Here is a 27,595-nt window from a genome sequence, read left to right as displayed (position 1 = left end):
CGTGATATGTGCTATCCTGTCTGTGGGATGGTGCATATAAAAAATCCCTTGCTACTAATGGAAAAATGTAGCGCGTTTCCTCTCTATGACTGTGTCAAAATGACCTTATGTTTGATATCCAATAGCCGATGATTAATAAAGCTATGTGCTCTAGTGGTGTTGTTAAACAAAACAAACATTTTGTTGTTGCTTGTATCAAATTACTTGTCAAGTATTCTGTCCTGAGCACACGGCCTCAGAGATTGTGAGTAGTTATTTGAAGCATCATGAGTAGGATATAATATGCTCAGTGGTAGAGCTTCAAACACCATGAAAAATAAATTAACAAATACAAGGACCTAGTCCTAAATCAGTATAAGCACCTTTTGGTTGTACCAGTTTTGTTTTTAATGTTGACTCTTTTAACCTGATTTTAAGACTTGCAATAAATAATTGTTTTGATAATAGAAGGGAAATCTTTTGTTTGGGTATAATAAAATGTTCATGTTTCATCTGTTCATCAGGCTCTGACCAAGAAGCTTGATGCCTTGGAGAGAGATATCGACAATTTCAGCAACAACATTGGGGAATTATCTGCCCTTAGCCGAGGTCTGACTGATAGAGATCACTATGACAGTGATAACATCAAGAAAAAGCAGGTTTGTGGTTGTGATGTTATTGTTGGTCATTCGCTTCTTTATTTTATACAGATAAAAATAGAGAATAAATAGAGAATAACATACTTTTACTTTAGTTTCTTTCCTTGTATTTGCTTGAATGCTTAAAACTAATATTTAATGGTAAGGCATTATAAATAATGAGGAAAAACACTTTCAGTATATCAGTTTCTTTTAAAAAAACATTTGTCACAATACAAAATATTCTTATATATATGCTTTTTAGATAACAGTCATTGTGTGGTAAAAAATTTTTAGAAACATTAGTTACTGAAAAATGTTTAAATGTTAAATTGTTGTTGCTAGGCTGAAATTGAGACTCAGTATAGTCAGCTGCAAGACTGGACCAACCAGAGGAGAAGTAAACTGACTGACAGTAAGAAGCTGTTTGAATTCAACCATGAAGTGGATGAGGTCATTAACTGGATTACAGACAAAGGAATTATTGCAGGATCTGAGGACTATGGACAAGATCTTGAACATGTTGAGGTAAATATCTGACTCTGCTTCTCCACATGGTCACCATTTAATGAGTTTCTCTTTATTTATGAGTAAATGATTTAAGTAAAATTGCAGTAACTATTAAAAATTCTTAATATTCAGAAGTTAATATTTGATTAAATGTGGGTTTGCTTACCCTTGTGTCCTATTCCTGTTTCTGAATTTTGTTGTTGTATATTTTAACAATAGTATGTGTATGTTTTGATGATTCTCTATTCAGTGTTTTAGTTTTCAATATTATTATTTCCATTCCATACAGCTATATATCCAATAACTAATATGTGTATATAACAGGGCTTCTAGATTATGGTAGCCCCACTCCCATGGCTAGTGATATTCAATGTTGGGCTAGTAAATAACTACTATAGCCATGCCCAACAGCTTGTGAAAAACATTTGTCAAATGTTGCAGTTAAGTCTATTTTGTAAATATAAATATCCTGCCCCCACCCCAACCCCCCAATGTTAGTGTTTTTAAGCTTCATCTTCCTCTTTAGGTGACATATCTGATTATTACTATTATTTAGTAAAATTGTATTAAATTAAAAGTACAGTAGGTCCAGTGAATTTTTAATTGTAGCTAGTAAATATTTTTAAGCACTGATCCCATTACTAGTGGATTTTATAAAATTCTAGAAGCCCTGTAGTATATAAAATATTTTTAATTTGCTGTTATTTTGAGTGGTTCATTAATTTTTTCATCCCAATTTTATAGTTTGTTACTTACCAGAATCTTTGCATTATGCATGGGACTGTTAATCTTATTAAGTTAGTGTCACTGTAAGAAATAATTCTTTGACAGATCTTGCAACAAAGATTTGAAGATTTCCACCATGATCTAACATCCAATGAGGATCGTGTAGAAAGTGTTCTTGCAAAGGCTGATAATATGCTGTCCACAAATCATTTTGAGTCTGAAAAGATTCAGCAGCAAGCTAATGAAATCAAGCAGATGTGGGCAGATTTGAAAGAAGTAGCTGAGGCTAGGAGAGATGTAAGTGATCAAAAAAAGTGAGAAACAAATAGTGAAATGTCGACTGCCTGGGATTTAGTTATATCAAACTGTAATGTTCAACATTTGTTCATGGTTGTATTTCAGTAATGCCCCATAATTGATAAACCATATATTGGTAATGTTACACCATATATTGATAATATTACACCATATATTGATAATGTTACACCATATATATTGATAATGTTACACCATATATTAATAATGTTACACCATATATTGATAATGTTGCATCAAAATATTTGTATCTGATATAATGCTTGGGGTGGGATCTAGATCATTTGGTAGAGTGTTTATCTGAGGTGCTTTGTTTGTTGCTAATGAAAATAATTAGTGGGTTTTCTTAAAAAACTGCATGTTAGAATGTTTGACATTTGACATTAATAAATCAATGTGCTCTAGTGATGTCATTAAACAAAACAAACTTTAAACTTTAACTGATACAATGTTTAGTTTAACCTTGATATACCCGGTATTTTATTAATTTGGCAACTCTTCACAATAAAAAGCAATCTTATTCATATTTCAGGCTCTTGCTGGTGCTAAGGAGGTGCACATGTATGGGCGCGATGCCGACGACACACTGGAGTGGATCCAGGAGAAAGATGGTATTATCAGCAGTGACGACTACGGTCATGATCTGGAGAGCTGTCAGTCACTACTCAGCCGTCACGATGGACTTGAGGTCAGTTCTTAGAGTAACATTCATTAATCACACTATTGATCCTGATGTAAAGATACTGTGTACAAAAACCCACTTACATTTTGTCTTATTTGTTTACATATGCATATATTTTTAACTTCTATTTGCTTAAGTGACCAATTTTATAAGTATCTTTGGTAATCTTTATCAACAGATTTGTCTAGTTTTGTTTTTAATTGGCCTTAAATTGGTTTTAGCAAGCATGTTTCCGGGGGATTTGTTTTGCATGATGTCAAACATATACCTTGTAATATTAGCAAGTGAGATGTAAAGTCCTGGAGAGTGGCTGTGTTATAGGTGAAGAATGGATAATAAGTTTTGGGGGCATACCATAACAAACCTTGCTTTTGACTTTGTCTTGAGCAGATTTTAACCAAATTTTTTTTTTACAGAGAGACCTTGCAGCTATTAGTGAGCAGGTTGAAACCATCACAAAGGAGGCAGAACGTTTGATTGGATTGTTCCCAGATGCCCAGGAACACATAGCAGCCAAGCACGAGGAAATGGTGCAATCGTGGAACAATCTTGTAGAGAAGTCGACCAAGCGTAAAGAGAAGCTACAGCAGGCCGAACAACTCCAGATGTACTTCAATGACTACAGAGAACTTACGTGAGTAGAACGCAGCTGTATTTTAGTAACACATATTTTAATTAAAAACTCTTAAGCTGTAAGTTAACCAAAATAAACGTTAAATACAGACCTTATATCAGCATCAGAATTTTGGGGGTTTTCATTATTTAATCTCCAGCATTTACAGGCAAGTTTTGTTTATGACACTTGCTCTTGTTAGACTTTTGCTTTTGTCAGCTTTTTATGCAATTACACTTTCAATATACAGTATAAATTAGCAAAATTATGTATGCTTATTGTAGGGCATGGATCAGCGAAATGATGGCAATAATCACCTCTGATGACCTAGCTAAGGATTTGCCTGCAGCTGAGGCTATGATCGTTCGTTACAAAGAACACAAGGCTGAAATTGATAGTCGTCAAGAAGCATTTACAAAGTTCAAGGACACTGGACAGTATCTCATTAACAATGGTCACTTTCTTTCAGAAGAGGTATGTGTTTTAGGAAGTGTGTGCTTTTAATTTTTATATTTAGATGTACTTCCAGTCTTCCTTTGAAAAAGGCCTTCAATTTTGTGTGCTTTGGGGTGTGAAAAAACCCTGTGCGTTTTATTTTAATAGATTTTCTTATGTGAATTTATGTAATGCTGTCGGACTTATATGGGATATATTGCCTGCAGTATTCTACAAGTCAAATTATTAGCTGTATAATAAAAAATGTTATTGTGTATTTAATATTAGATTGCTGAAAAAATTCACAACCTGCATGAATCTCGTGATGGTTTGGAAAGGACATTAGCACATCGTAGGAAATTACATGAACAGAATCTCGAAGCTCAAGTAAGTTTAAAATGACTCTTAGATTAACTATTATTTATTTGCAACAGTTACAGTAAGTAATTTTATATAAAAATTACTGCTAATCAACTAGTAATTAAATTAATGTATATTAAATATTTATTAAATTATTACTTGCAAATTCAGGATTTGATTTGATTTTTGTCTGCAATAGAACTTGGAAAATAATGCTAACTAATAAGACTAAATTTGTATTTAGCACTATGTCAAGGTTCATAGCAGTCTTTCAATTCCTTGAAAGTCTTTGAATTTGAAAAAATTATTTTTAGGTCTTTGAAAGTCTTTGAATTGTAATAAAAGTCTTTAAAAGTCTTTTAAATTCTCACAAATCATAGCCAAAGCAATGATGATATCTTTTTACAGCTGCATGCATTTGATATTTTCCAGTTATGAAGATGCATGTAAAAAAGCTCAATTTTTTGCCATGAACAGCAACATAAACAAAGTGATTTGGTATTTTTATCACATTCTATTGTCTTTGTCGCTGTGTAAAAGTCTTTGAAAGTTTTTGAAAATGGCAGACAAAAGTCTTTGAATTTGTTTGGTCTTTAAGGCTATGAACTCTGTATGTATCACTTACTAAAGTGTCATAAGATGTTTCATTTGCTGTTTTTAAATTATTAATTGATAAAATGTCATAGAAATTTCAGGGTTTTTTTTTAAAGTTTTATTTCATTTTCTTATTTATATAACAGCAACTGAAGCATGAGATGGAACAAGTGGAGGCTTGGATTCATCTGCGTGAACCGCTTCTCAAAGAGAAGAACTATGGTCAGTCAATCGAAACTGTCGAAGAATTATTGCGACGACATGCAGACTTTGAAAAAACTGTCGATGCACAAGAAGAGAAGGTTCAGGCACTTCGTAGGCTTACTGAGGTTAGTTTCATAAAAACAAAAAGTCCTGAGATGGGACAGAATATTTAGATTAGAATGTTGCTAAAACTCAAGATTGATGTGCTTGGCTAATTTGTAGTAGCGATGTTAAAATAAAAAGTTCTAATATCATTAAACCCTTGAAATAAATGCATTTAAAAAAGCAAGATAATTAATGAATGTTCACTGACAGCCCAGCACAAAAAATACATATGCTATTGGGTATCAAACTAAGGTAAATGCAAAAATGATAAGAGATTAGTTGGACAGATCTAATACAACCTATTATAATCAAGATGGAGACTTCAAAATGGAATTTCTATATATTTAAATGCAGCAAACATGTTAACAATTTTGTTCTTATTTAACACAGGTTGAGAAAGCTTTTGCAGACCAACATCTTTTGGATCAGCAGATTCTAGTTCAGGATGAAGTTCGCCGAGAGAAAGATCGTGTTGATGAACTTCGACGGAAAGAACAAGACAGAATCCTTGAGGTTTGTCTTTTGTCAGGTGTTCGTGAAAGATAACTAGTAACAGTAAACACCATCACATAAACATTGAGAAAGATTGGCATTTTGACTGCACCTTTACATTGGATGATCTGCTATCTTTCACTTGTACATGCACAGACATTGAAACGGGCTCAAGCAAGGTTAAGTTAAGGATATCAGAGATAAAGAGTTGGGTCTGGTTCTAACAAGTTAGGTCTGTTTCATGTGTAATTTGCATATTATGTTGCGAGTCTTTATTTCATTATTCCATAGATTTATATGTAGTGTTTAGAAAAAAAGTAGCATGTTCAGTACTAACAATTACATTCCGCTATCTTGCATAGAGATTTCAATATGGTGTTAAATTTAATTTGCTTTGATTTGTTTCCTTATGTTGTGAGTACCAACAATTAAGAAAAAGGTTTTAAACATAGCTTGTTACCTAGTTTAGTTAGCTTTTTTATATTGCGCATGTAATGGCATGCATTTGCATCTGATGATTGCTAACATTTTTAATTGATTAAAACCAAATTGAGTATAATTTAACAATTATATTAGGTCTTAAAATATTTTATCCCTGATCATTAATTAAAATGTCCTATTCTCAAAATGTTTTTATGAATTTTAATTGTGAACAGAAGATATATTTACAAATATAGTTTAAAAAAATTGTCTGATACTAATAGCATTAAATGTTTTATTATTATTATTATATATATACTCTTCAAAAAAAGAAACACAAATGGGTTATAACTCCGATTTTATGTTTCCTACCGGTTCATGCTTTGTGAATATAAGGTCATTGCATGTCCCAAACACATTCCCACGGTTACATTCGATAAAACGCAGCTACTGTACAATAAAGTTCCAAAATGTGAATATTCGCAAAAACGCAGCCACGTGCAAACCATGTCACCACTGCACGTGCGTTGTCTGCACGTGCAACATGAACACCGACAGTATAAAAGTGCAGGGTGTTCGCTTGCCTGGCCTCTGTATCTGGCCGACAGTTGACAATCCAGGACATGCCACGTCTCAGTGAACCGCAGAGAAACAATGCCATCGGCCGACTAGACGCAGGCGAATCCAGAACGGCCGTTGCCAGGGCATTCCATGTGTCCCCAAGCACCATCTCCAGACTGTGGGACCGTTACCAGCAACATGGATCAACACGTGACCTCCCTAGATCCGGTCGACCACGGGTCACTACCCCCGGGCAGGACCGCTACATCCGGGTACGCCACCTTCGGGAACGATTGACTACTGCCACCTCCACAGCCGCAGCAATACCAGGTTTGCGCAGGATATCCGACCAGACCGTACGGAACCGCCTACGTGAGGTAGGAATTCGTGCCAGACGTCCAGTTCGAGGTGTCATCTTAACACCACAACACCGTCGACTCCGACTGCAGTGGTGCCCGATTCATCGACAATGGCCTCAACTGCGATGGAGACAGGTGTGGTTCAGTGACGAGTCCCGATTTCTGCTCCGACGTCATGATGGAAGATGTCGCGTGTATAGGCGTCGTGGTGAACGTTATGCGGCAAACTGCGTGCAGGAAGTGGACAGATTCGGCGGGGGTAGTGTCATGGTGTGGGCAGCCATCTCACACACTGGCAGAACTGACCTGGTCCACGTGCAGGGCAACCTGAATGCACAGGGCTACACTGACCAGATCCTCCGGCCACACATCGTTCCAGTTATGGCCAACGCCAACGCAGTGTTCCAACATGCCAACGCCAGGCCTCACACAGCACGTCTCACAACGGCTTTCCTACAGAACAACAACATTAATGTCCTTCCTTGGCCATCGATATCACCGGATTTGAACCCAATTGAGCATCTATGGGACGAGTTGGACCGACAGCGACAACCACAGCCCCAGACCCTGCCCGAGCTGGCAGCAGCCTTGCAGGCCGAGTGGGCCACCATCCCCCGGGACGTCATCCGTACTCTGGTTGCTTCAATGGGCAGGCGGTGCCAGGCAGTTGTCAACACACGCGGAGGCCACACCCGGTATTGACTCCAGATGACCTTGACCTTGGTGGTGTGTCCTATCACTTACTCACAATGGACTAGAGTGAATTGTGAACAATCCTGCAACATTTGGTAATTATCGGACTCACCATTCAATAATTAAATCAATTCTCCAAATGTTACGACAATGTGGTTTTGCGTTTCTTCTTTTGAAGAGTATATATATATATTTGAAATTGCCTTTTTGGAAAATAATACTGTTGAATATACTATATAACATAGTCTTTTCTTTTTAATATGTTTCAGCATGTTATTTGTATCAAACAAAGCATGAAATATAGTTTTATTCTATTAAATGATTATCCCTCTTTGAAATTCCAGTACTGTTTTTAAAAAAAATTGAAATTATTAAAGTGTTACATTAAGTGTCAGGAAATCAGTAGTTTATCATTCTGTTTGGTTGTTCTGACTATAGTTTTCATGCTCCTGCCATACAAATATGACTGTGAGAAAAATTTCTCTTTGTCCAAAAACAAGTGTTTAAAAACAAAACTTTCAAATCAAGATAGTTTTGGAAAATTTAAAAAATAAAATTCAATTTGGAAATTATGTATATATTGTACTTATTTCAGTCTTGTTTTAATTTTTTCTAACTGCAATTTTTGTTATTTCCAATTAAAGCGTAATAATGGTTATGGTTGTTTATTTTAGAGAGGGGTAACTTAATACAAATTACTTGCATGTTTTTTAACTTTATGAACACATACAGTTTAATTTTTTCATTTTTAAAAGCTTGCAGATATAGTTTTGTATCATAACCATTACTTAAATTTTCTTTTCCAGACTCAAAGAGCTGTATGTTTTGGTTTTGATATGCTATACATACTGGAAATATATAAATGTCAGTCTAACCATCCTGTGGCTCATTTCTTATTTCTGACTGAACTGTAGATCTGGGACATAATTCACTAAACTCTCATAACTGTGCGATATCGCAGTGCAGTGCAAAAAGACTTGCAAAGAGGATGCTTTGTTGTCTAGCAGAGCCTAAGAGAGCATTATGAATTTTAGATTTAGAAAAACATCAACAGTTTTTGTTTTTTATCACAGATCAACAGTGAAATATCTAAACATTCCCGTCCAAAAGATTGTCATATTTTGATTCATTATCCATACAAATGATATTAAGTTGTTATACAATATGATATTTATAGTCCAAAAAAGGTTTTGTTTTGGTATTAACAATGTTATGTATGATTAAATCTAATGTATACTATGGTACTTTTTAAGTTTTAAGAAATGGTATTTGATTGTTTTCCTAAATAAATTTGAGGCTTTTTTTCTTTTTTTCTGTTGCCATCTTTTTCTCTGCCTCAATATCTTTTCTTCTGATCCTTTCTATTGATATATTGTGGTAAAATTGCTTTAGAAATTTGACCAATGCATTCATTCACATATTTAACTTTATTTGATGCCCAATAGCTGATGTATTTTTAGTGCTGTGGTGTTGTTAAACATTAATTAATTCTTAATTTCAATACAGTATACCCTTAGTTGAATGTTCAGTATCAGTTCAGTCAGAAACAAGATATTTGCCTCTACTAACACTGCATGCCAGTTTGGACTGGGCTCACTGTCAGTTTAATTTGCATTTTTATCATTGTTGGATGTCAGTGTCAGATAGTACAAAATGTATGTTGCAGGTGGTTAATTAATAGTTTGTACTTGCTTTGTTTTAACATGTCATATTTGTTTTCACTGCGCAGCCAGAAAGGCTAATGGTAATATTTTAAGCATGCATTTAATTAATGGGGTTTTGTTTTTTTAGGAGAACATGTGACATTTTAACTTTTTTTTTCAATTGTTATTGTGCATATATTTTTTAATATTGGAAGTTTATTGAAATATTTATTAACATTTGGCATCATGCTTTCTTTATTGTGTGTTTTGGATTGGAGTCTATTAATTTTTAATCTAGATAGTTTTGACTTGTGGTTGTCAATGGGTTAACTGAGCCATTGTGATTTAAATGTTAATATTGTCTTAGCAAAGCTTATTTACAGTACCAGAAACTAACATCAAACTCAAATCAATTAAGATTAATACATGTACAAAGCTTTTACATGTTGCTGAAACATTAATAAGAATCTTAAGCTTTTGTTGAAGTAAAAACTCTGCATTTTTACTTTATACCTGTAGGCCAGTGATATTGATATAACAACATTTTACTTTTTGTGGCACTAAAAATACTAAAAACATTTCTTGTATAGTACAGGTATAACCTATATGTAATTTTTCATGCACAGGTGTGTGGGAATCATTTAAAAATATATACTTTTAATATAAGTTTCTTAACTGCAATTATAAAAAATCAACAATAATTAATAATCACCAATAGCCTTACATCTTTAAAGCCTTATTTACTAACTTATAAATTAAAACATTAACTGATGGTATTTGGTATCAAACAATATATATGGAAAACATTTACAATTATTTTTGTAATAAATGTTACTAAGAGCATATTTACTGCATCATTTGTTACTGGACAGGTATTTGTTTCATTGGTGTGGATGATATACGGTATATATATATATATATATATATATATTATTTAAGAATTTTTGAAGACATTTTATCTTTCTTTTATTTTTTAAAATTAAAGAAGCATCAGATGGTACTGGCCTATAAAATTTGCATGTATCTCATTACACTTTGGATCATCCAAGTATATATCTATATTTTAAGTGAATTTATTTCTTCTTTGATTCTGTGTAAGTATTGCATGATTACCAGTGTAACCAGTTGGGGGATGTATTGGCATTTTGGTGAGATTGTTTTAAAACTGATTCCAAATATAATTCATCTACTGCACAAACATCTTCAATAGGTTGCAAATTATATAGAGATCTTGCTCAGAAAATTGAAAGAACATTTTAATGTACACTTACCAGTGAAAGCCCTACCCAACTGGTATCCCATATTGTAAAGCTCATTCCATACTGTTGTTGCTGCTAAATACTGCTTCATTCCCTGTGTGTCTCCTATCTAAACAGTGTAACTAACTTATTATGCTGTGTAATTAGCTGCAGTTATATACTTTTGAGATAACCATTGAAAACTGTATAACGTATGTTACCTTTTTACAAATATAATAGCCTACAATATTTACAAGGAGCTGATTCGTGTAGAAACAAAGCTGTCCATTGTGATTTTAATTTTTAGTATTAAAATAGTTTATAGTATGTTTCTTCATTTATTTTTGTATGTAAAAAAAAAAACCCAAAACAAACATAATTTTTTGTGGGTGTAATTTGTAGAACATCTTATTAGATATTTTGGTTATTAAATTCTAATAACTTAAAACTTGATTTTAATAATAGAATTGTTACTATAACATAAATAAAAGACCTGCATTGCACTAAGTTTAAGTTCATATACAGTGTATATAGGGTCATAATATATTAAAATGCTGAAAACATAATTACTGTTTTGTGTTAATAATAGGTTATCAGTAAAACAAAACATTTAAAATGATTTTGCTTTTATGGTTATTAAACGTTTTTGCTATTGGATTATTGCATGATTGCTTTTAATTGGAAGCTATGTTATAGATCAAACTTATGTATAGAAAAGCATAGTTTAGTATATAAAGTATAGATCAAACTATGTATAGAAAAGCATAGTTTAGTATGTAAAGTATAACCTACATTTACTATTAATAAACAAACATTAATTATTCTCTTTAGGTGACTAGCTGTACTTGTTTTAGGTACCGCAGTCTATGAAGAACACTTTTTTATTTAAAGAAGCCATCAGTTAATTGTGTTTCTCTTACAGGAGCGACGACGTGAAGAAGATCAGAGAAAAGCTCGGGAAGTTCTTCTTCGCCGCCAGAACCAAGGTGAAGATGATGAAGATGAAAGGTATTTCTTGAAATCATCCAAAATCATCCAAATGTTTCATAATTTCTTAATTTGATTGCCACTAGAAAACTACTTGTCCTTGTTCTTTGATGAAAAACTCACAGTAACTTGCAAGACAGAACAGTCAACCAGATGTTTGGTCCTGTTAAGGATTGTCTGTTATTTCTTTTAGATTTATTGGGGTATATAAAAAAGGGCTTCTGCAAACTGATTCAGTGAAGCAGCGTGTTTGAAACCCTAGTGGTATATGAGCACGTAAAACTAGTTACCTACCTACCTTCAGTAAAGCCAATCACAATAAAGTTTGCCAGATGTGACTTTACCTGATGAAGTAATTTTTACTTTCAGTTGGATCTTTAAACTGTCATGATTACAACAGAAATTTAATTGTTTTTTTGGGATACAAAATTGTCTGCTATTTGTTACTTGTTTAAGTTATCCTATTAACATCATCACTGTTTTTATGTTTCAAGATCACAAAACTAGTTTTCTACTCCTCAACAAATAGTATGTTCATCTTAAAACACAACAATGAACATAATTCTTCATTATCCTTCAATCATTAAACTTTTAAAAAAACATTATGTGTTTTCCGTCAACCTTTCTCACTCCATTCCTGACGACATTATGAAATATGTCTATTGAATGTTAATATAAAAACTAATTTGGATTGTGAAGTTATTGATGTAATTTTATTTTGTTTCTCTTTTTCTCAGGACTGAAGAGAAGCAATTGGACAAAAATGTGGTGAAAAATCTCATTGTTGGTCGATCTCAAAGCATAAAGATGGTTGCCCGTCCTGATAACCAGCGTGACGTCCGCAGAGCCATCAGCTTTAAGCAGAAAGGTGACCAGCCTCTGTCCCCAGTCACTCTGCAGAAAGCCATGGAGTTCAAACAGGCTGAACATCCCGCCAATGAGGAAGAAACTTCAGAGCAGAACGTGAGCGAGCCCGAACCCGAGGAAGAGACTGAGGCACCGTGTCTTCCCAATGCTCCCCCACCACTGGTGATGCAGCAGTCGGAGGAACGTGTCGACGATGAGCACCCTCTCCACTCACCAACCCTCACAAAGAAAGAAACTCTATCTATGTCTCCTCCTATTAGTCCAAAACAGAAAAGATTTGAATCTGTGAAAGATTCAGAAAAGAAATCTAAACGGACTGCAAGTTTTAACATTAGACGCAGAACAAGAAGTTTCAAGGACAAATACAAGATAAACACATCCGATTTGCCTCCTTCAGAAATGGAGGGTTTCTTGGAAAGGAAACAGGAACTTCAAACAGGTGGAAAAAAAGCAGCTATACGCAATTGGAAAAACTTCTTTACAGTGTTGTTTGGACAGTTATTGTGTTTTTTCAAAGACAGAGAAGGTAAATACAGATAATGAATTTCATTTTATGAATTTCATAATAAATTTGCGAAAAAGCTAATTATAGGATTAGCTTATTCAGTTTGCTTTTTATTATAAGACAAAGTGAATTGGATACACAATTAAAAATAAAAATATAATTTTCTTTTCATACTAGTGAAAATAATGAACATTATTGTTATAGTTATATAAGCTCTTGATATATACCTTGGATTATGTTATGTACAATTATAATTTGTACTGATCATTTTGTTATTTTAATATGTAATTATAGTACTAGTTATATATTATTTTGATATGTAATTATTGTACTAGTCATTCTGTAAAATTTGTGTATGATTGTGTGTATTTTTAAAAGAACAGTATATACATACGATCTTTATTAACCTTCATGTTTGTTGTTTCAGCACATGCAGAAAGCCAAGCTGCAGCACCCCCTCTTAATATTCATAAAGCCATTTGTGAAATTGCTACGGACTACACGAAAAAGAAAAATGTACTGCGTCTGCGCCTCCATGATGGAGCTGAGTTCTTGTTGGAAGCCAGCAGTACAGAAGAGATGAATGAATGGCTGAAAAAGATTGTGTACTATGCAGGTTAGTTATCTTAGTTAAAACAGTGATATTATATTCTTAATGAATGTAGATGGCACAATGTTTTGATACTGACCTTTCACTTCTATCTTCTTTATAAAAGTATTTTCCTTGAATTTCACAGATTATAATTAGTATATATAACGACAACCATGCAAAAAATGTCAACTACTTTTCAAGTATTGTATCGAAATTAATGGGAGCAAGATTAGCCTAAACCAAGAATAAAAGACTTGTTTAATTTCATAGTGGTTTTTAATGGTATCAGAGGAAAAAAAAAATATTACTATTTTATTATTCAAAAGTTAAAACACTGTAATTACACTGTACAGTTGTACCTATAGGTTGTAGTTTCAACAGCAGGTAAGAATCAAGAGGATCATGTGCATGGTTTTGTCTTTTCATTTAGATGAATTGTCTTTTTCTTGTTTTCAACGTTGCAGAACATGAACCCATGCCAACAAAATGGGAATTTTATCATAGTAGCATTGATACTGAGGAGGGAGGCGACGAAGGTGACATTTGCTAGGCAGCAACTTTTATATTTGGGCATTTTGGAGCCACGTTTTGCTTTCTGTGTTATTTGGGCACTAGTTGTAGGCACCTACTGTTTTCTCAAATTTGTTTCTTTTGTTTGTAACACACCACACACAATTTACACTTGTTATTTTTAATTTTTGTTTCCTCCACAACCATTGCACTCAAAACTTTCTTTTCCCCCGATATGATTATTTTCAAAAAATATATTGCCATATTTACAAATTTGGTATATATGGGTTGTTTTTGTTTTTTTTAAAGATTGGTCTGTCGGTTATAACCTCCAAGTTGTTTTTTCAAAATGTCTTTCATTGCCTAATATTTTACTAAAAGGTCATTGTTTATTTACTACTTTCTAAGTTAGTAACTCTAGATCAACATAAATTCTCATATATATTTTCATAATTCTTATTGAGTTACGTTTGTAATGTTCCCCAAAACAAAATTCCTCTGGTGAATTTTTGTATTACCATAAGAAATAATTTTAACAATTACTTGAACATTTTATAACATTGTAATTGTAGCATTTTATCCTATCATAACTTGTCTTATCCAGCAACTCTTTCTTTTTTGTGGGGTGGGGATTGATTAACTAATGCAAAGTTAAATATGCATAAAATATCACCAATACTGATTAAAATAAAGGATATAAAATTATGATCAAATATATGTTTTTAATTTGTGAAAAAGTTATTTTGAATGGAGTTTTAAAAAAAAAAACACTTATACATTAGCTCCCTGATTTAAAAGTACCTTCGGTTTTCATTTGGTACAACCTTTACAATAAACTTTTAAAGTTCATTGTGATTGACACATTCTGAGGTCACATTTCTAGTTTGAGATTAGTTTTTCTATTGATTTAGTTATTTCTAGTTTTAAATTAATTTTCTTTGATAACCAGGTAAGTTTATTTGATTGACCTTTTCCTTATTTTTTTATTTTTTCCATGTAGTTCACATGAATTGACCACTAATTAGATGATCTTTGGTTTTGATTCTCTCTTAAGCTCAAGTTTGCCATTGCTTAATTGTGGCTTTTGGTTTCTGTTGTCTCTAAGCAGTCTGATCAATATTATGCCCAAAAGACTTACTTTATTGGTTATCTCTCCAGCCATGACATAAAAAACATGTATAGTAAAAACATTTTCATATTACTACGCAAAATCACAAACCAGATGAACCATATAGTTTCCTTTATACGTCTTTGTACATTATAGCCATCAATATGCATGCAGTTATTTAGTTTTATGTCATTTATTTACTGGGTTTGGATTCTTTTTATTTTAAAAATAATATATTTTAAAGTTTTCACTGTTTTTGAAGAATTCACATATTTTCAAATATTTTTGAATTGTAAATATTTTGGGGTTTTTTCTTTTTCATTTACAAGCAGCAGTTTTTAGATTTTCTAGATATTTCAGTACATCTCTTCATTTCAAATTCTAAACTACACGCCCAAAATAAGATCATTGGTGGGAGGAGCAGGTATTGTGCCATAATTATACACTAATACATGTATAACAAAACATATTTTTAAGTTTCAGTAAATCTAAAATTTATATTCATTTTTTTTTTTTTTTTTTAAAGACGTAGACTACATGGAGGACAAAAACCTTGAGTAAACCCACTAAGTTGTTTTATGTATTGACCAGTGTTCCACACTTACACTGTTATTAATAAAATACAGTACTATTTGCTGTTCTATCAATGCATTCAGCCCTTGAATAATGTGTGATATATAAGCAATCATTCTAGCATGGCTGACATATTGTACTAAATAAATGCCATTAAAGTTTTTTTTTAAATTGTTTGCCTCCTACTATAAGGACATAATGCTGATAGGTTTAATTTCAAGATCCAAATTACAAGAATGTAGTAGTATACCTTCCCAGAGGAGCCAAAACTGATAATCGTTCTGACATTAGGCTATTGCTACAATGCTAGGTATACTACAACAAATTTGCGTTAACATTAGTTTTAGCCTTCTGAAATATTTTTTTCTTATGATCAGTAATGAATTAGCAATTATAGATGACTATATTAATAAAGGCATTCAAATGAATTTGTGTTTACTGAATAACTACAGCTGTAAAACTGTTCTTGCTAATTGTGTGCTAAGCTTCATTTCATTCAGTGTAGCTTTATAATGACATAGTTCATCTTTTAAATATAGACAGTTTAGATGAAACAATTTATCCAGAGAAAAAAACCATGAACAGTTTTGGTCATCAATTTGAAAAGTAAATAGTACTCTTTGTGCTGGAAACTATTTTGTGATATTTCTTTTGAAATTATGAATGTTTTCTAATAACGTTTATAATTTATGGAAAAATTAGCATTAAAAAATAGATTTACTTTGAGAGACATTTATATAGGCCTACCCATTGATTGACAGTCCATTCATTTATTGAATAAGTACTGTTTAAATTTGGCTTTGAAAACAAGTAAATACATACATTTTAATTGTTGCATTTTATTTTATTAAGTACCAGATATTAAATACTTGTCAGCCTTAATAAGTACGTATTCTTATTGCCATGATTTAAAATACTGTAGTTTGTCTTTGAGACTAATGCTGCTGCTTTGAAGGTGACATTTGCTTAGTGTAATGTCATGTTACAACTGTGAAGATCCAACAACATAACGACATGTGGGTGTTGAACACTAATTCTGCAATGCTAATTTGTATTGTTATTCAGCAGCAGCCAGTAAAATGTGATTGCTTTTTGTAGTACCATACATGTATCATCTAGCTCAAAGTAGGCTATTCGTTATTAAGAGGAGATTGTTTTAACTACTGAATTTGGTATTACATTAATGCATTTTACATGTGCACTTCTTATATGTAGTTAAATATTAAATTTGGTTTTATGTATTCTATTTTAATTATTGCATATCTATTGAAATCATTATTGAAATTTTGGTAAATTAACATTAGTAATATTATATATACCGGTAGTAGATTTTGTATGAAGTTAATACAATTACTGTAAAGTGGAAAATGTAAATCAATTTATGTAAACATGCAGATTGTCCATTTTTTATGGGTAGGTGTTTGCATGTTTAATTATGTGTATGTAATCAAATACCTGTTTATTTCAGTTTCTGATCTTTTGAATGTATGTTTGCTATTCGTATAGCTTTTGGTGATGCAGGATTACGGGCATGATATTTATGCATTCATCATCTACAATTTACATAATTATGTACTTGTTACCTGTAATGTCACATAGGTCAATACTGCTAAATGTAATATATGAAGAATAAATGTGGATTATAATTAATTCTTTAAATATTAAAATTTTATAAAATAAACTTAAATATGAGTGTTTATAATGTGTTTATCAATATTGGCCTGTTTGATATTACAATCACATGTACTTTTAATATTTGTTTGATAATATGCATGAAAGATTCATAGATTGAACAATGCAAATATATTCATAGTTGTACAACTTATTGTCTCCTTTACTTTAATATGTATTAATATTTTAAAATGGCAGCAATAAAAGTAAATTTCAGTTAAAGTTTTCAGGAATATAAGGAAGATTTTGGGTCATAGATTTTTTAAATGCAGCATATTTATATTTAGTTTCACACCTCATTACTAAATAGTTAATTAACATTAACTAACATTCTTTTGTTCTTTCTTTTCTCACCGATATTATGAAATCAATACATACCTGTATACTTTATTTGTATACTATGTGCCGTCTTTGCAAGCCAAGTGTCTTACTATCGTGCTACTCTGTAGGTACCCGTGGCACAACTTTTCCTGTGTCAGAAGAAACATCCCCTATTGGCTGTCAGTTTGAAAAATAATGGCTCTGCTGACCAACAGTTAACAAGAAAGCATTATGTCTAATTGCATAATATTTTGTTCAGACACTTCAGATGACACAAAAGAGTCCAGTAATAATTTTTCTTCAAATGAAAGTTTGGCAGAGTTATAGTAGGATAATACAAAATGACATCATTCGATTAATGACATCATTTGAGCTTTGTAGTACTGTTTTGGTGAACATGTGGTGGCAAATACTCACACATGGTCAATGTTATTTACCATAGAAACCAAACTGTTACAAGTGACACAATTTGCCCAACTATGTCTTACTGCATCTAGTGAAAGTGTAGCCTTTCCAAACTCAGAAAACCCAGCTATGCATGCCAAGAAGTAATTTCACAGACACCCTTGGTTTGTGAAGATGTACATGCACTTAAATGACTGACCTCATACAGCAATTTTTATAGATAGTGCTGACTTATTATTTATTTCTTAGGTCTGGATGAAATAACATTAAAAGTGATACTTAATTCAAACCTTTCAGGATTTGAGGACAGTTTTGATGGTTATACATGTATTTTTTCTACATGAGCATGTTTTATGGTTTTATTACTAAACAATTTTAATTAACAATCACCAAAACTTCTTTTGTTCACACTAACATCATAATTTCAAACTCACATTAACTTAAATTAGATGATTGAAATTTCATACAGCTTGAATGTATAAAGGCTTATAGTTACTTAAATTATTTTTCTAGGCTTGGAACCCTCAGATCAGTTCACTCCATATTGTGGGACTGACAGTCCCAATAGGGAACAAAGTCCTGCTCCAACAAATAGGCAGGAGCCCCGTGCTGATCACTCAATGGCTGAGGGTGCATCCCACCAACAGCAGATGCCTGCTGTGCAGCAGTCCCAGTCCCATCGAGTCACCGAGGCAGGAGACATGGATCATGGAATGAATAATGAGCAAGGTCACATACGCACTGATAGTGGTGCTAGCCACGGTTCATACCAAGGTGTTGATCATACGCGTTCAGCCAGTGCAATCAGCAATCCTTCCAGTCATTCAGGTATATTACATGTTATGACTTACTTATCAGTTAGCTGTAATATGTTATCAACATGCCATATCATAAATGTTCTTTTTGGATAATATGATGAAAACCTGTATTAGCCCATGAGGAACTTATTCTTATTTCTTATTGCTGATTGTATTAACTACATAAAATTATGATATCTTTCAAGAAGCATACGACACAGGATAGAGGGTAAAAACCCACCTTTTGTACATGTTACTAAAAATTGCTGGAAAAAGTTTACATTTAACTTCATTGTTTTTCTGTTATAACAATGTACATTTGGATTTGAATATGATAACTTTTTGTCATTCATATTGTGTTTTCTGTTTAGAGTCAAGACTGCTTAAGTAGCCACTCAAAGAATTAAATTTGAGTGATGGCATATTAAAAAGTAGCTGTTTAATATAGGTCAAAATACACTAAAGTAGTTTACTAGTTTGCTGCAGAAAACAGGTGTGAGCCTTTCTGAAAATGAAATGAATTATAAAACATTTCAGATGATGATGTGGATGCTGGTTTTGGGTCAGGTGGAGTGCACATGTCCACAGAAGGAAGATTTGAAACAACTGAGCATGGCCAATTTCAAGGTTGGTTTTTGGGTTGGTTTTTTAATAGTACCATAACTAAGACATTTCCAGTTCACCATAACAATACATATGTTACATAACATGTTACAGATGTTCCAAGTAAAAAATATTCTAGAGATTCAAAATGGTTGCCATGGTAATTCATGGGCAAAGACATTTTCTATTTCTTTAAAAAAAAAAAAAAAAAAGGAAAATGGAATATACATGCATGTTCCATTCAAGTATGTCTAAACAGATTTGGACAAAACATTACAGAGTTATTATTTTACACTTGTTTTTTAAATGCTGGCTTAGTGATTGAAATTAACTTGTACAAACTCAAATGTATAACCAAGACAAGAGTCATAAGTGATATTTAGAAGACTCATAAATGCAATTATTAATTAAAGTTTTACTAATTTTTTGTTTTCTAGATTATGATGATGATGATGATGATAGTTTTAAGTGACATTTAGAAAAATCATGAATTCTTTTCAAATAAATGTATTTATTAATCAAAGTTTTACTTTATTTTATTTTTTCTAGATGATGACGATGATAGTCCACGCTATCGTCAGAAACCCACAGAGATGGGTCAGCCAGGAACCCGCCCAATGTCTGAGCCAGTCTCATATGGGGAAGAGACCCATTCTGAGAAGGAGAAACGGAAAAGCCATGGTGTCTTTGGATTCCTGAAGAAGAAAAAGGACAAAGACCACAAGGAGCATAAAGAACATAAGGAGCACAAGTCCCACAAAGAACACAAGAAAGACAGAGTTTAGAATTGTCACTGGGTGGTGATTTATGAAATATTAATATACCTCAACTGAATATTCTGAATTTTAAAACATCAATGAAATTCCAGGTTGATGTTGTATGTAATATTACATAAGGAACATAAAGAACATTAAAAAAAAAACCCCAGTGTAGAACTATTTTTGGATTAAGATGTGACAACTGAATATGGAGAATAATGTTTAGAAAAGAGAAATCCTTGTAAATCCTTGTTGGTGCTGTCAGACTTGTCAGAATGAAAAGCACTGACATGCCATTTCATTTGTTTGTTACATGGTTATTAGTAATAAGTGCTATTTTACATTGCAGTGAGGCAGCTACTTTATGAAATACTTGTTGTAAATGGTAGTATACACCCAGCACACAAGTGCTGCGAATCATGTGTGTAATTTGTTACATGAAGATTCACTTTGGCATAGATGGGTGAAAAGCTGTATGAATATTTTGATTTGAAACACAGATGTAACACACGTTACGTGACCTTTACAATCAGTGGTGTGTTGAGGTGGGTGGGAACTCACAAATCAGTTTGGACTGGTTTTCATCATTTCACTTAGACACAAAAGCCATTCTGGTGACCAATCAGCCTCCTGAACATGTCTCATGTGTATTGGCATGGGTACTTGCATAACTCACAAAGTTAAACACATGTTCCACCCTTTACATGTCAGAAGCAATAACATGAACTATGTTTAAGTTACCACATAAACGTACGAGTGGTATGCATGGTTATAGCTCATTTTTGTTGTTTTGATTGATGGCCGATAGTCCCACATTTGACAGCAAGAGGTGCTAGTCCCACATTTGACAGCAAGAGGTGCTGTCTGCTGTCAATCAAAACATTGAAAGTGGGCAATAACCATGCATACCATGAGTAATTGTAAGCAGTAACTGACCTGTAAGTGACTTTGCATGATGCAATAAGGAAGTTTAGCTCAGTGGGGTTTAAAAAGTGCAGTTATACAGATTTACTGCATACTTTTGTCAGTGGGAAAACAACTGAAGTGTGGTTAGAGTAAGAGCAACTCGATAATTACTTATTGCAATGTAGAAGAATGCCCAAAACTGAACATAAAAGTAACACCTCTAGCTGCATATATCCCACATTTTGTGCCTTCGGTGTTCATTTGCAAACTTACTTCTTCCTGCAACAACTTATACAGATGTATTTAATGTTTTTTCAACTTGTACATAAACTTCAGATTTAAGTCTGTGTGTTAAGGACATGGTATGGTGTATACTCAGGATCATAAAGAGTGCATCAATTTAACTGTTCTACATAATACTATGTATCTAGCTAATTACACAGTGCTACATGCTAACAACATTGTATAACAGAATTAACAGTAACAAGTCACTGATGCTGATCATAATTTTTCTCTCATTTCATGTTGTCACCCACTGAATTCATATAGAGGACTAGAGCCAGTATTATAATAATGGCGGTTATTATTACTGACATTGTGTGGGTCACATATCTGATAAGTTACATGTAATGTAGGATCATAGATGTAGTGGTGTAGATTCATTAGCATTAGCTGCTTTAGCTTAAGTTATTCAGTCACAGAGAAATTATGGAACTTGAGGATGAATTAAGCTGTGCATTTGGTGTGCACAATTAATTATGTTGCCTGATCATTAATTTAAAGCTTAAAATTGACACTTGTTTATTGTATTGTACACTCATTTTGAGTAAACGTTTGTTATGATATTTTGTACAAAGATCTGAAAAAAATGGTTGTGCGGTTCATGAACAAATGTTTTATCTTGCTGTTATGATAATATGCCTTAAAGAACACATCTAAATCATCTTTACTTGTGTATGATATATAGCCTTAATCCATTTGTGTGTTTTGTAAAACTTCATGATAGTTTAGGCCAAATATTAAAATTAAAGTCTTCTTTTGATTCTGAGGTAAAACAATAATTTATTGGTTATAAACAACAAAGGATTGAGTATGTTTTCCAACTTCATGTGTAAAGTGTTAACATGTCAACTTAGTTTGTTTTCTATTGGTTAATGTACATCTAAAAGCAATAAATGTTTGTGATTCATAACCGATGAAAAACGAATTTTAAATGATTAAACAGATAAATAGTGAGTGAGTGAGTGAGTGATAAGATTCAGGGACAAATTATGTCTAGGATTAGCAACATTTCAATAGACTTTTGTTCCATTTGTTTGTCATCATTCTGCAGACACACGCACACGCGCACACACACACACATCAATATTGAGTGATATGTGTTCCATACCCAGGACAAAATTGGCATACATATCTGTATTCCTAAAAAACCCTCAATTTCAGGCTCTTAATTATAGTCTTCTCAAGTGATGACCATAGGTTGAAAGCCTCGAAGCAAATGTCCGTTAAAAATGCAAAACAAATATATTGCTGCTGTAAAATGTCTCTAACTGTAAACAATGGAACCAGTAATATATGAACTTAGAAGCAATAATTTAGTGTACCAGACTTCTATAGAATTTCTAAATTTAATGGGCATTGTAAAGTTGTCTCCAGATGGTTGTTGAAATTTGTTATAGTTCTATAAATATATTTGTTGTAGGTCTGTAAATATATTATCACAGATATATAGATATATATGTTAATGTATTCTAAATTCTAATGAGCTGTTACCAAACCATGACCATTTACTGAAAACCAGTGGTGTCATTTTCTTTCACCAAGGACCAATGGTATCTTTTTCTTCCATGTGGTGTGTTTATGAAATACGGTTGTGTGCTTTCTCCGAGACTGGAGACATACCGATTTGTTACCATTTTGTCCGTCCAAACATTTGTCAGCAGCACATAACATCAAAAACATTTATAAATTTAGAACTTCTTTTACACTAACTTTAAAATTATGCAATTGTCTAATGGACTGATAATTTTATTTTGGATAATTGATATGGAATATGATTTTGTTACAGAAAGTTTACAGTCTGAGTATTGAATCTTTGAAGTTTTTTTCATACTGAAAATAACTTAGGTATTTGTTTATAAAAAATAATAAGGTTGGTATATCCCATCAACTCACTTTTACTAGCAATTTAGAGCAAAAACTGAGGTATATCCTTGCAAAAGGCCGATTAAATCAGTTTATATCACGATCAAAGCACAATATGAATGATCAAAGGATATTTGTCTGAGCATTTTTTCAGTGTTCTAATATTTTCAAACTTTTATTTGTTATGTTGTCTTCAGTCTTATGAAAGATGTTGTTAATTTTTTTCACTTTTAATTTCCTAAAGTAATGTGAAATGGTTGCACAATACGTTACATTATATTTATGGCTCAACGTAAGGATTAGAATTCACTGATCCTCTCTTTTATTTTGTTGGGACACACTCCAGTTTGAATATAATTGTATTGTCTGTGACTGCATAGCTTGTTTGACACCACATGTCATTTGTTAATATATTCATATACGTGTTAAATTTATACTTCTGCATAATCTGATATAATCATCACAATTTTGTTAGCCAGTTACTGTGGTATGGTCTACTTCTGTTGGGATTTTGTGATGTGGTTACATCTTAACTGGGACTCTATCCATGATTGTTTTTTACTGTATGTGAGAGAGTTTTGCTAATACATGTATTGAGTTTTGTTATCTTGAACAAATTTTGAGCTCATAATTTATAACTATATATTTTTGCCTTATTGAGTAATGTTATACTCACTAATAAAATAATAACACCAGTATTTAGATTTCTCTCAAACCTTCCAAAAGGGCACCTTGAGACACCCAAAAATCAAGATTAATACTAAGATGTCATTACAATACCTGTTAGTGATCATAGTAGTGGTTAAATCACCAGTAATTCGGTTTCATTAATTTTCATATATTTTGTAGAGATGTTAAGAAAGAGTACATGACACTGTATCAATTGGCAATTACCTTGTTTATTGGTTAATTTGTTTGTGTTATCATATGCTTAATTGGTTGGTGTGTTCCGCAGAATTTATACCCGATTGCCTCATCATTTGTGACAACCGTCAGTAAGAACCATTCCAGACTTCCTTCCATGATAGACCAGTGTTCTTCCACACAAAGCATGCAGTATCGTTTTGTATTTAAATGCTATATATTGCTGTTGTATTATTACTGGAATGAAAAATTGAGACGGTTTGGCATTATATCAGACATTTAAAAAATAAATGAAGTGATATTAATTTAAAGAAGAAAAAATATTAAGTACATTCTCACAGAATTCAAAGATAAAAGATGCAGTAGTAGTCTTCCATTTGTTGTTTTAAATATCTTCCTAACTTAATCTGTATTTATAAGTAAATTTGGTGGGTGGGTGGGTGTGTACAAAATCAATAAATTGGAATATTGATGCAAAGCAGTGCTCTAGAACAGAAGGTTTTGTGAGTTCATATTATGCTGCTCCAATATTCAATAGATCTATAGGTCTATATGTTGGAGAGATCCATCTATATGTCATGGCCACATCTCTTTAGAGGATGTTAAATAGTATGAAAACATATAACATCTTTACCATATTTGTTAAAATACCTCATTTTATACTTAATATTTTAAGATAACTTACATAAAACATAGGAGTGTTAGGTTCTTTGGCTAGAACTGTGTGTATGCTAGAATAAATTTGGCTGTTTTGTGATTGTTTGTACACTATTGGAGGTACTTTGAGGAATGACATAATTCTTACAAGAAAAGGTCACGTGACATTACATAACATTAGATTGATAATGAAAATGAGATATGTACCAGATACAAAATCTGTTTTGTTTACAGCTAGCTGTATATTGATAGAAAGTATTCTTAGCTTTTTTAACATAATAAATATTAGGGCTTTATGTGTAAAACAGGTCATTGTGACTTATTTGTTATATATAAAAGTACAAGTAAGTAAATAAGTAAATTTAAGTAATTTAAAGTTTTGTGCATTAATACCAAACATGATGCCATGGTACATGTAGTATATTATATTAAATAGAATATATTGTACTATATTCGGGTAAGGGTCGCCTACTTTTATACCTTGAACAAATTTGTTGAAGTGAATAGAATATTTATTGAAAATGTGTTCAAAACAGTGAATGTCAGACCACCACTCTCACCTATACGGACCTTAAATATTTGATTTCACGAACACCCTGCAAACTGTAATTTGTGATCCAACTAAAATGTTTAGCCTAAGCTTGTTTGCTTAATGTACTTAACAAACTGTAAACTTAGTTGTTTTAATAATATAGATATGATAAAATTCTTTGATCTTGCTACATGTACTAGTGTTAAATTGGGCAAACAATGGTGCTAGCTTTTGTCATTATTACTGATGTCAATAGTATTGTTTTCTGTTTTAGTTTACCATGTAATTTTCAGTTGACTGCTCTCATTGTATGTAAAAGTCCATTCCAGAAGAATTATTCAAGACATTTTGAACAAAATGTACACACTGCTTTTGAATTAAAAAATTTTGCATATTGAAGAATTTACATTTTGTGTATACCTCATTGCTATAATGTTGTTTAATGCCACAGCTTCTTTCATTGATGCCACATCTGCAATACAATTCTTACAATTTCATGAATTAAATAATGTTTACATTTTAGAATTTTATGATCGCAGTATTAAAGGATGCAAACTGTCTATTTGTATTACTAAAGAATATATTTAAAAGAAAAAAAAACCCAGACACATTTCATATGTTGTATAATTTAACTAAATATAACCAAGTAAGTTCTTGGGGTGTATGTATGTTTATTTTAACATACATTGTATGACTGTCAGATGTTTCGAAACTGAATGTATATACATTAAAGAATAAATGATTTGAATTACTTATAACATAAGCTTGAAATCTGATAGCATTGTTTGCAGACCTGGCTACATATTCATTTCTATTTGAGAACAGCTGGTAAACTAAGGGACCAAATTTTGAATTGTATACATAATAATTATGCTGATGGCTTGTCATCAAAATGTTTTTATACGGATCATGACATGTTTGTCTCTAATAGCACACTGACTGACTTGTTAATGGAAATATTATAAATAAAACAATATTTAAGTATATAATACATATACATGTGTTCTTGTTTGTTTTATATACTCAATAAAGTTAATAAGGGGTCAGTAGATATTTTAAGCATTTTTCTCTAAATATGGTAAAAAAATAAATATGTTTAGGCATGCTATTAATCTTATTGATTAAAATAACAATTTAAAGCAGACAAAATGACAAGAATTGTTGTGAACCAACATGTAATGAAATGGCTGAATGTGAATTTCGGTAGTTTCTTATAAATGTTTTAAAAATCTGTGGTCAAGATTTTATTTAAACGATGCTTAGCTTAGAAGTCGCCTGTGATCAAAACTTGTTAAAATAATTTGACACTAGCAAAGATTTACCCAAAAGACTACTGGCCCGTAATTAATTTTGTTGAGTATATATATATATAGAGGATTCGTCACGAGTATTTTTTAATATGGAAAATATCAACCACGTTTATGTTAATTGGTATTTGTCGAGGCTCTGCCGAGACAAATTCCGATTAACTAGACGAGGTTGATATTTTACATGTTAAAAAACACGAGTAGCGAATTCTATTTATCCTATAACACAGTAAATCACAGTACTAAAGTTGCCGCCATCGATAATATGACGTCGTCACGATTAGCACAGATTAGTTTGACGTCACACATTTTAAACCAATCTTTGAAAATGTTACGCTCGGGTACATGGGTCTTGTTGGCTTGTAAGCGAATCCACAGCAACACACAACCTAGAGACCTTGTAAATTTGCATACCATTATTAACCGGCTTAATAAAGTAAATTATCATATGGGTTTATGACATGGATATCATGGGTAAGTTGTAGGATAAATATATACATGTATATACACATATACATGTACACACAGTTCAGAAGTCCTCCATATATATAGAGCGAAAGGGAGAGATAAAACCAAAGCACTTGAGGGTTTTGGGGGATTTTTTTTAGAACGTTTATTTTCAATGGAAAAATATGGTAATGCCAGGGTTTTAAATTTTAGGGTTACACACCACCATTAATTACTTCATGCAGTTCAATACAATTTCTGTCGGAATATATTCTGTGAAAAATACCACACTAATGAGACAGTAATGTGACTACTAATTTTAGGGAGTGTTCTCAACTGACTAGTACCATGTAAAAAAAATCAACAGGTCGACCACAAAATGTTTCAGCCCTCATGCCGGAGCACCACCACCTGTTGCTGTTATGCAAGTCGCACTATATCACCTGCAGAGTTGTTATCAGTTAGTACTATAT

General features: G+C 32.4%; 1 protein-coding gene across 5 annotated transcripts in view; it reads left to right on the top strand.

The window, feature by feature from the left end:
• LOC121371112 (spectrin beta chain, non-erythrocytic 5-like) overlaps positions 1-26,361 on the top strand; it is a 232,079-nt gene extending 205,718 nt beyond the window's left edge. For 2 of the 5 annotated variants that reach the window (XM_041496766.1, XM_041496767.1), the window contains exons 71-87: positions 504-638; positions 963-1,145; positions 1,959-2,150; positions 2,701-2,856; positions 3,267-3,484; positions 3,748-3,937; positions 4,187-4,285; positions 4,999-5,181; positions 5,552-5,674; positions 9,416-9,430; positions 11,490-11,575; positions 12,292-12,947; positions 13,354-13,542; positions 13,983-14,054; positions 18,620-18,934; positions 19,441-19,530; positions 20,056-26,361. In XM_041496766.1, coding sequence (XP_041352700.1) covers positions 504-638; positions 963-1,145; positions 1,959-2,150; positions 2,701-2,856; positions 3,267-3,484; positions 3,748-3,937; positions 4,187-4,285; positions 4,999-5,181; positions 5,552-5,674; positions 9,416-9,430; positions 11,490-11,575; positions 12,292-12,947; positions 13,354-13,542; positions 13,983-14,054; positions 18,620-18,934; positions 19,441-19,530; positions 20,056-20,291 — 3,138 coding nt within the window. In that variant the 3' untranslated portion in view covers positions 20,292-26,361. Of the gene's footprint in view, positions 1-503; positions 639-962; positions 1,146-1,958; positions 2,151-2,700; positions 2,857-3,266; positions 3,485-3,747; positions 3,938-4,186; positions 4,286-4,998; positions 5,182-5,551; positions 5,675-8,492; positions 8,505-9,415; positions 9,431-11,489; positions 11,576-12,291; positions 12,948-13,353; positions 13,543-13,982; positions 14,055-18,619; positions 18,935-19,440; positions 19,531-20,055 lie in introns of all 5 variants that reach the window. The other 3 variants (XM_041496768.1, XM_041496769.1, XM_041496770.1) reach the window with 3 other exon arrangements.
• The last annotated feature ends 1,234 nt before the right edge of the window (positions 26,362-27,595 follow it).

This window comes from Gigantopelta aegis, chromosome 4 (genome assembly GCF_016097555.1).
Source record: "Gigantopelta aegis isolate Gae_Host chromosome 4, Gae_host_genome, whole genome shotgun sequence".
In the NCBI taxonomy this organism is placed as follows: domain Eukaryota; kingdom Metazoa; phylum Mollusca; class Gastropoda; order Neomphalida; family Peltospiridae; genus Gigantopelta; species Gigantopelta aegis.
Note: the sequence above shows the minus strand (reverse complement) of the source record. Positions and strands in the feature narration are given on the sequence as shown.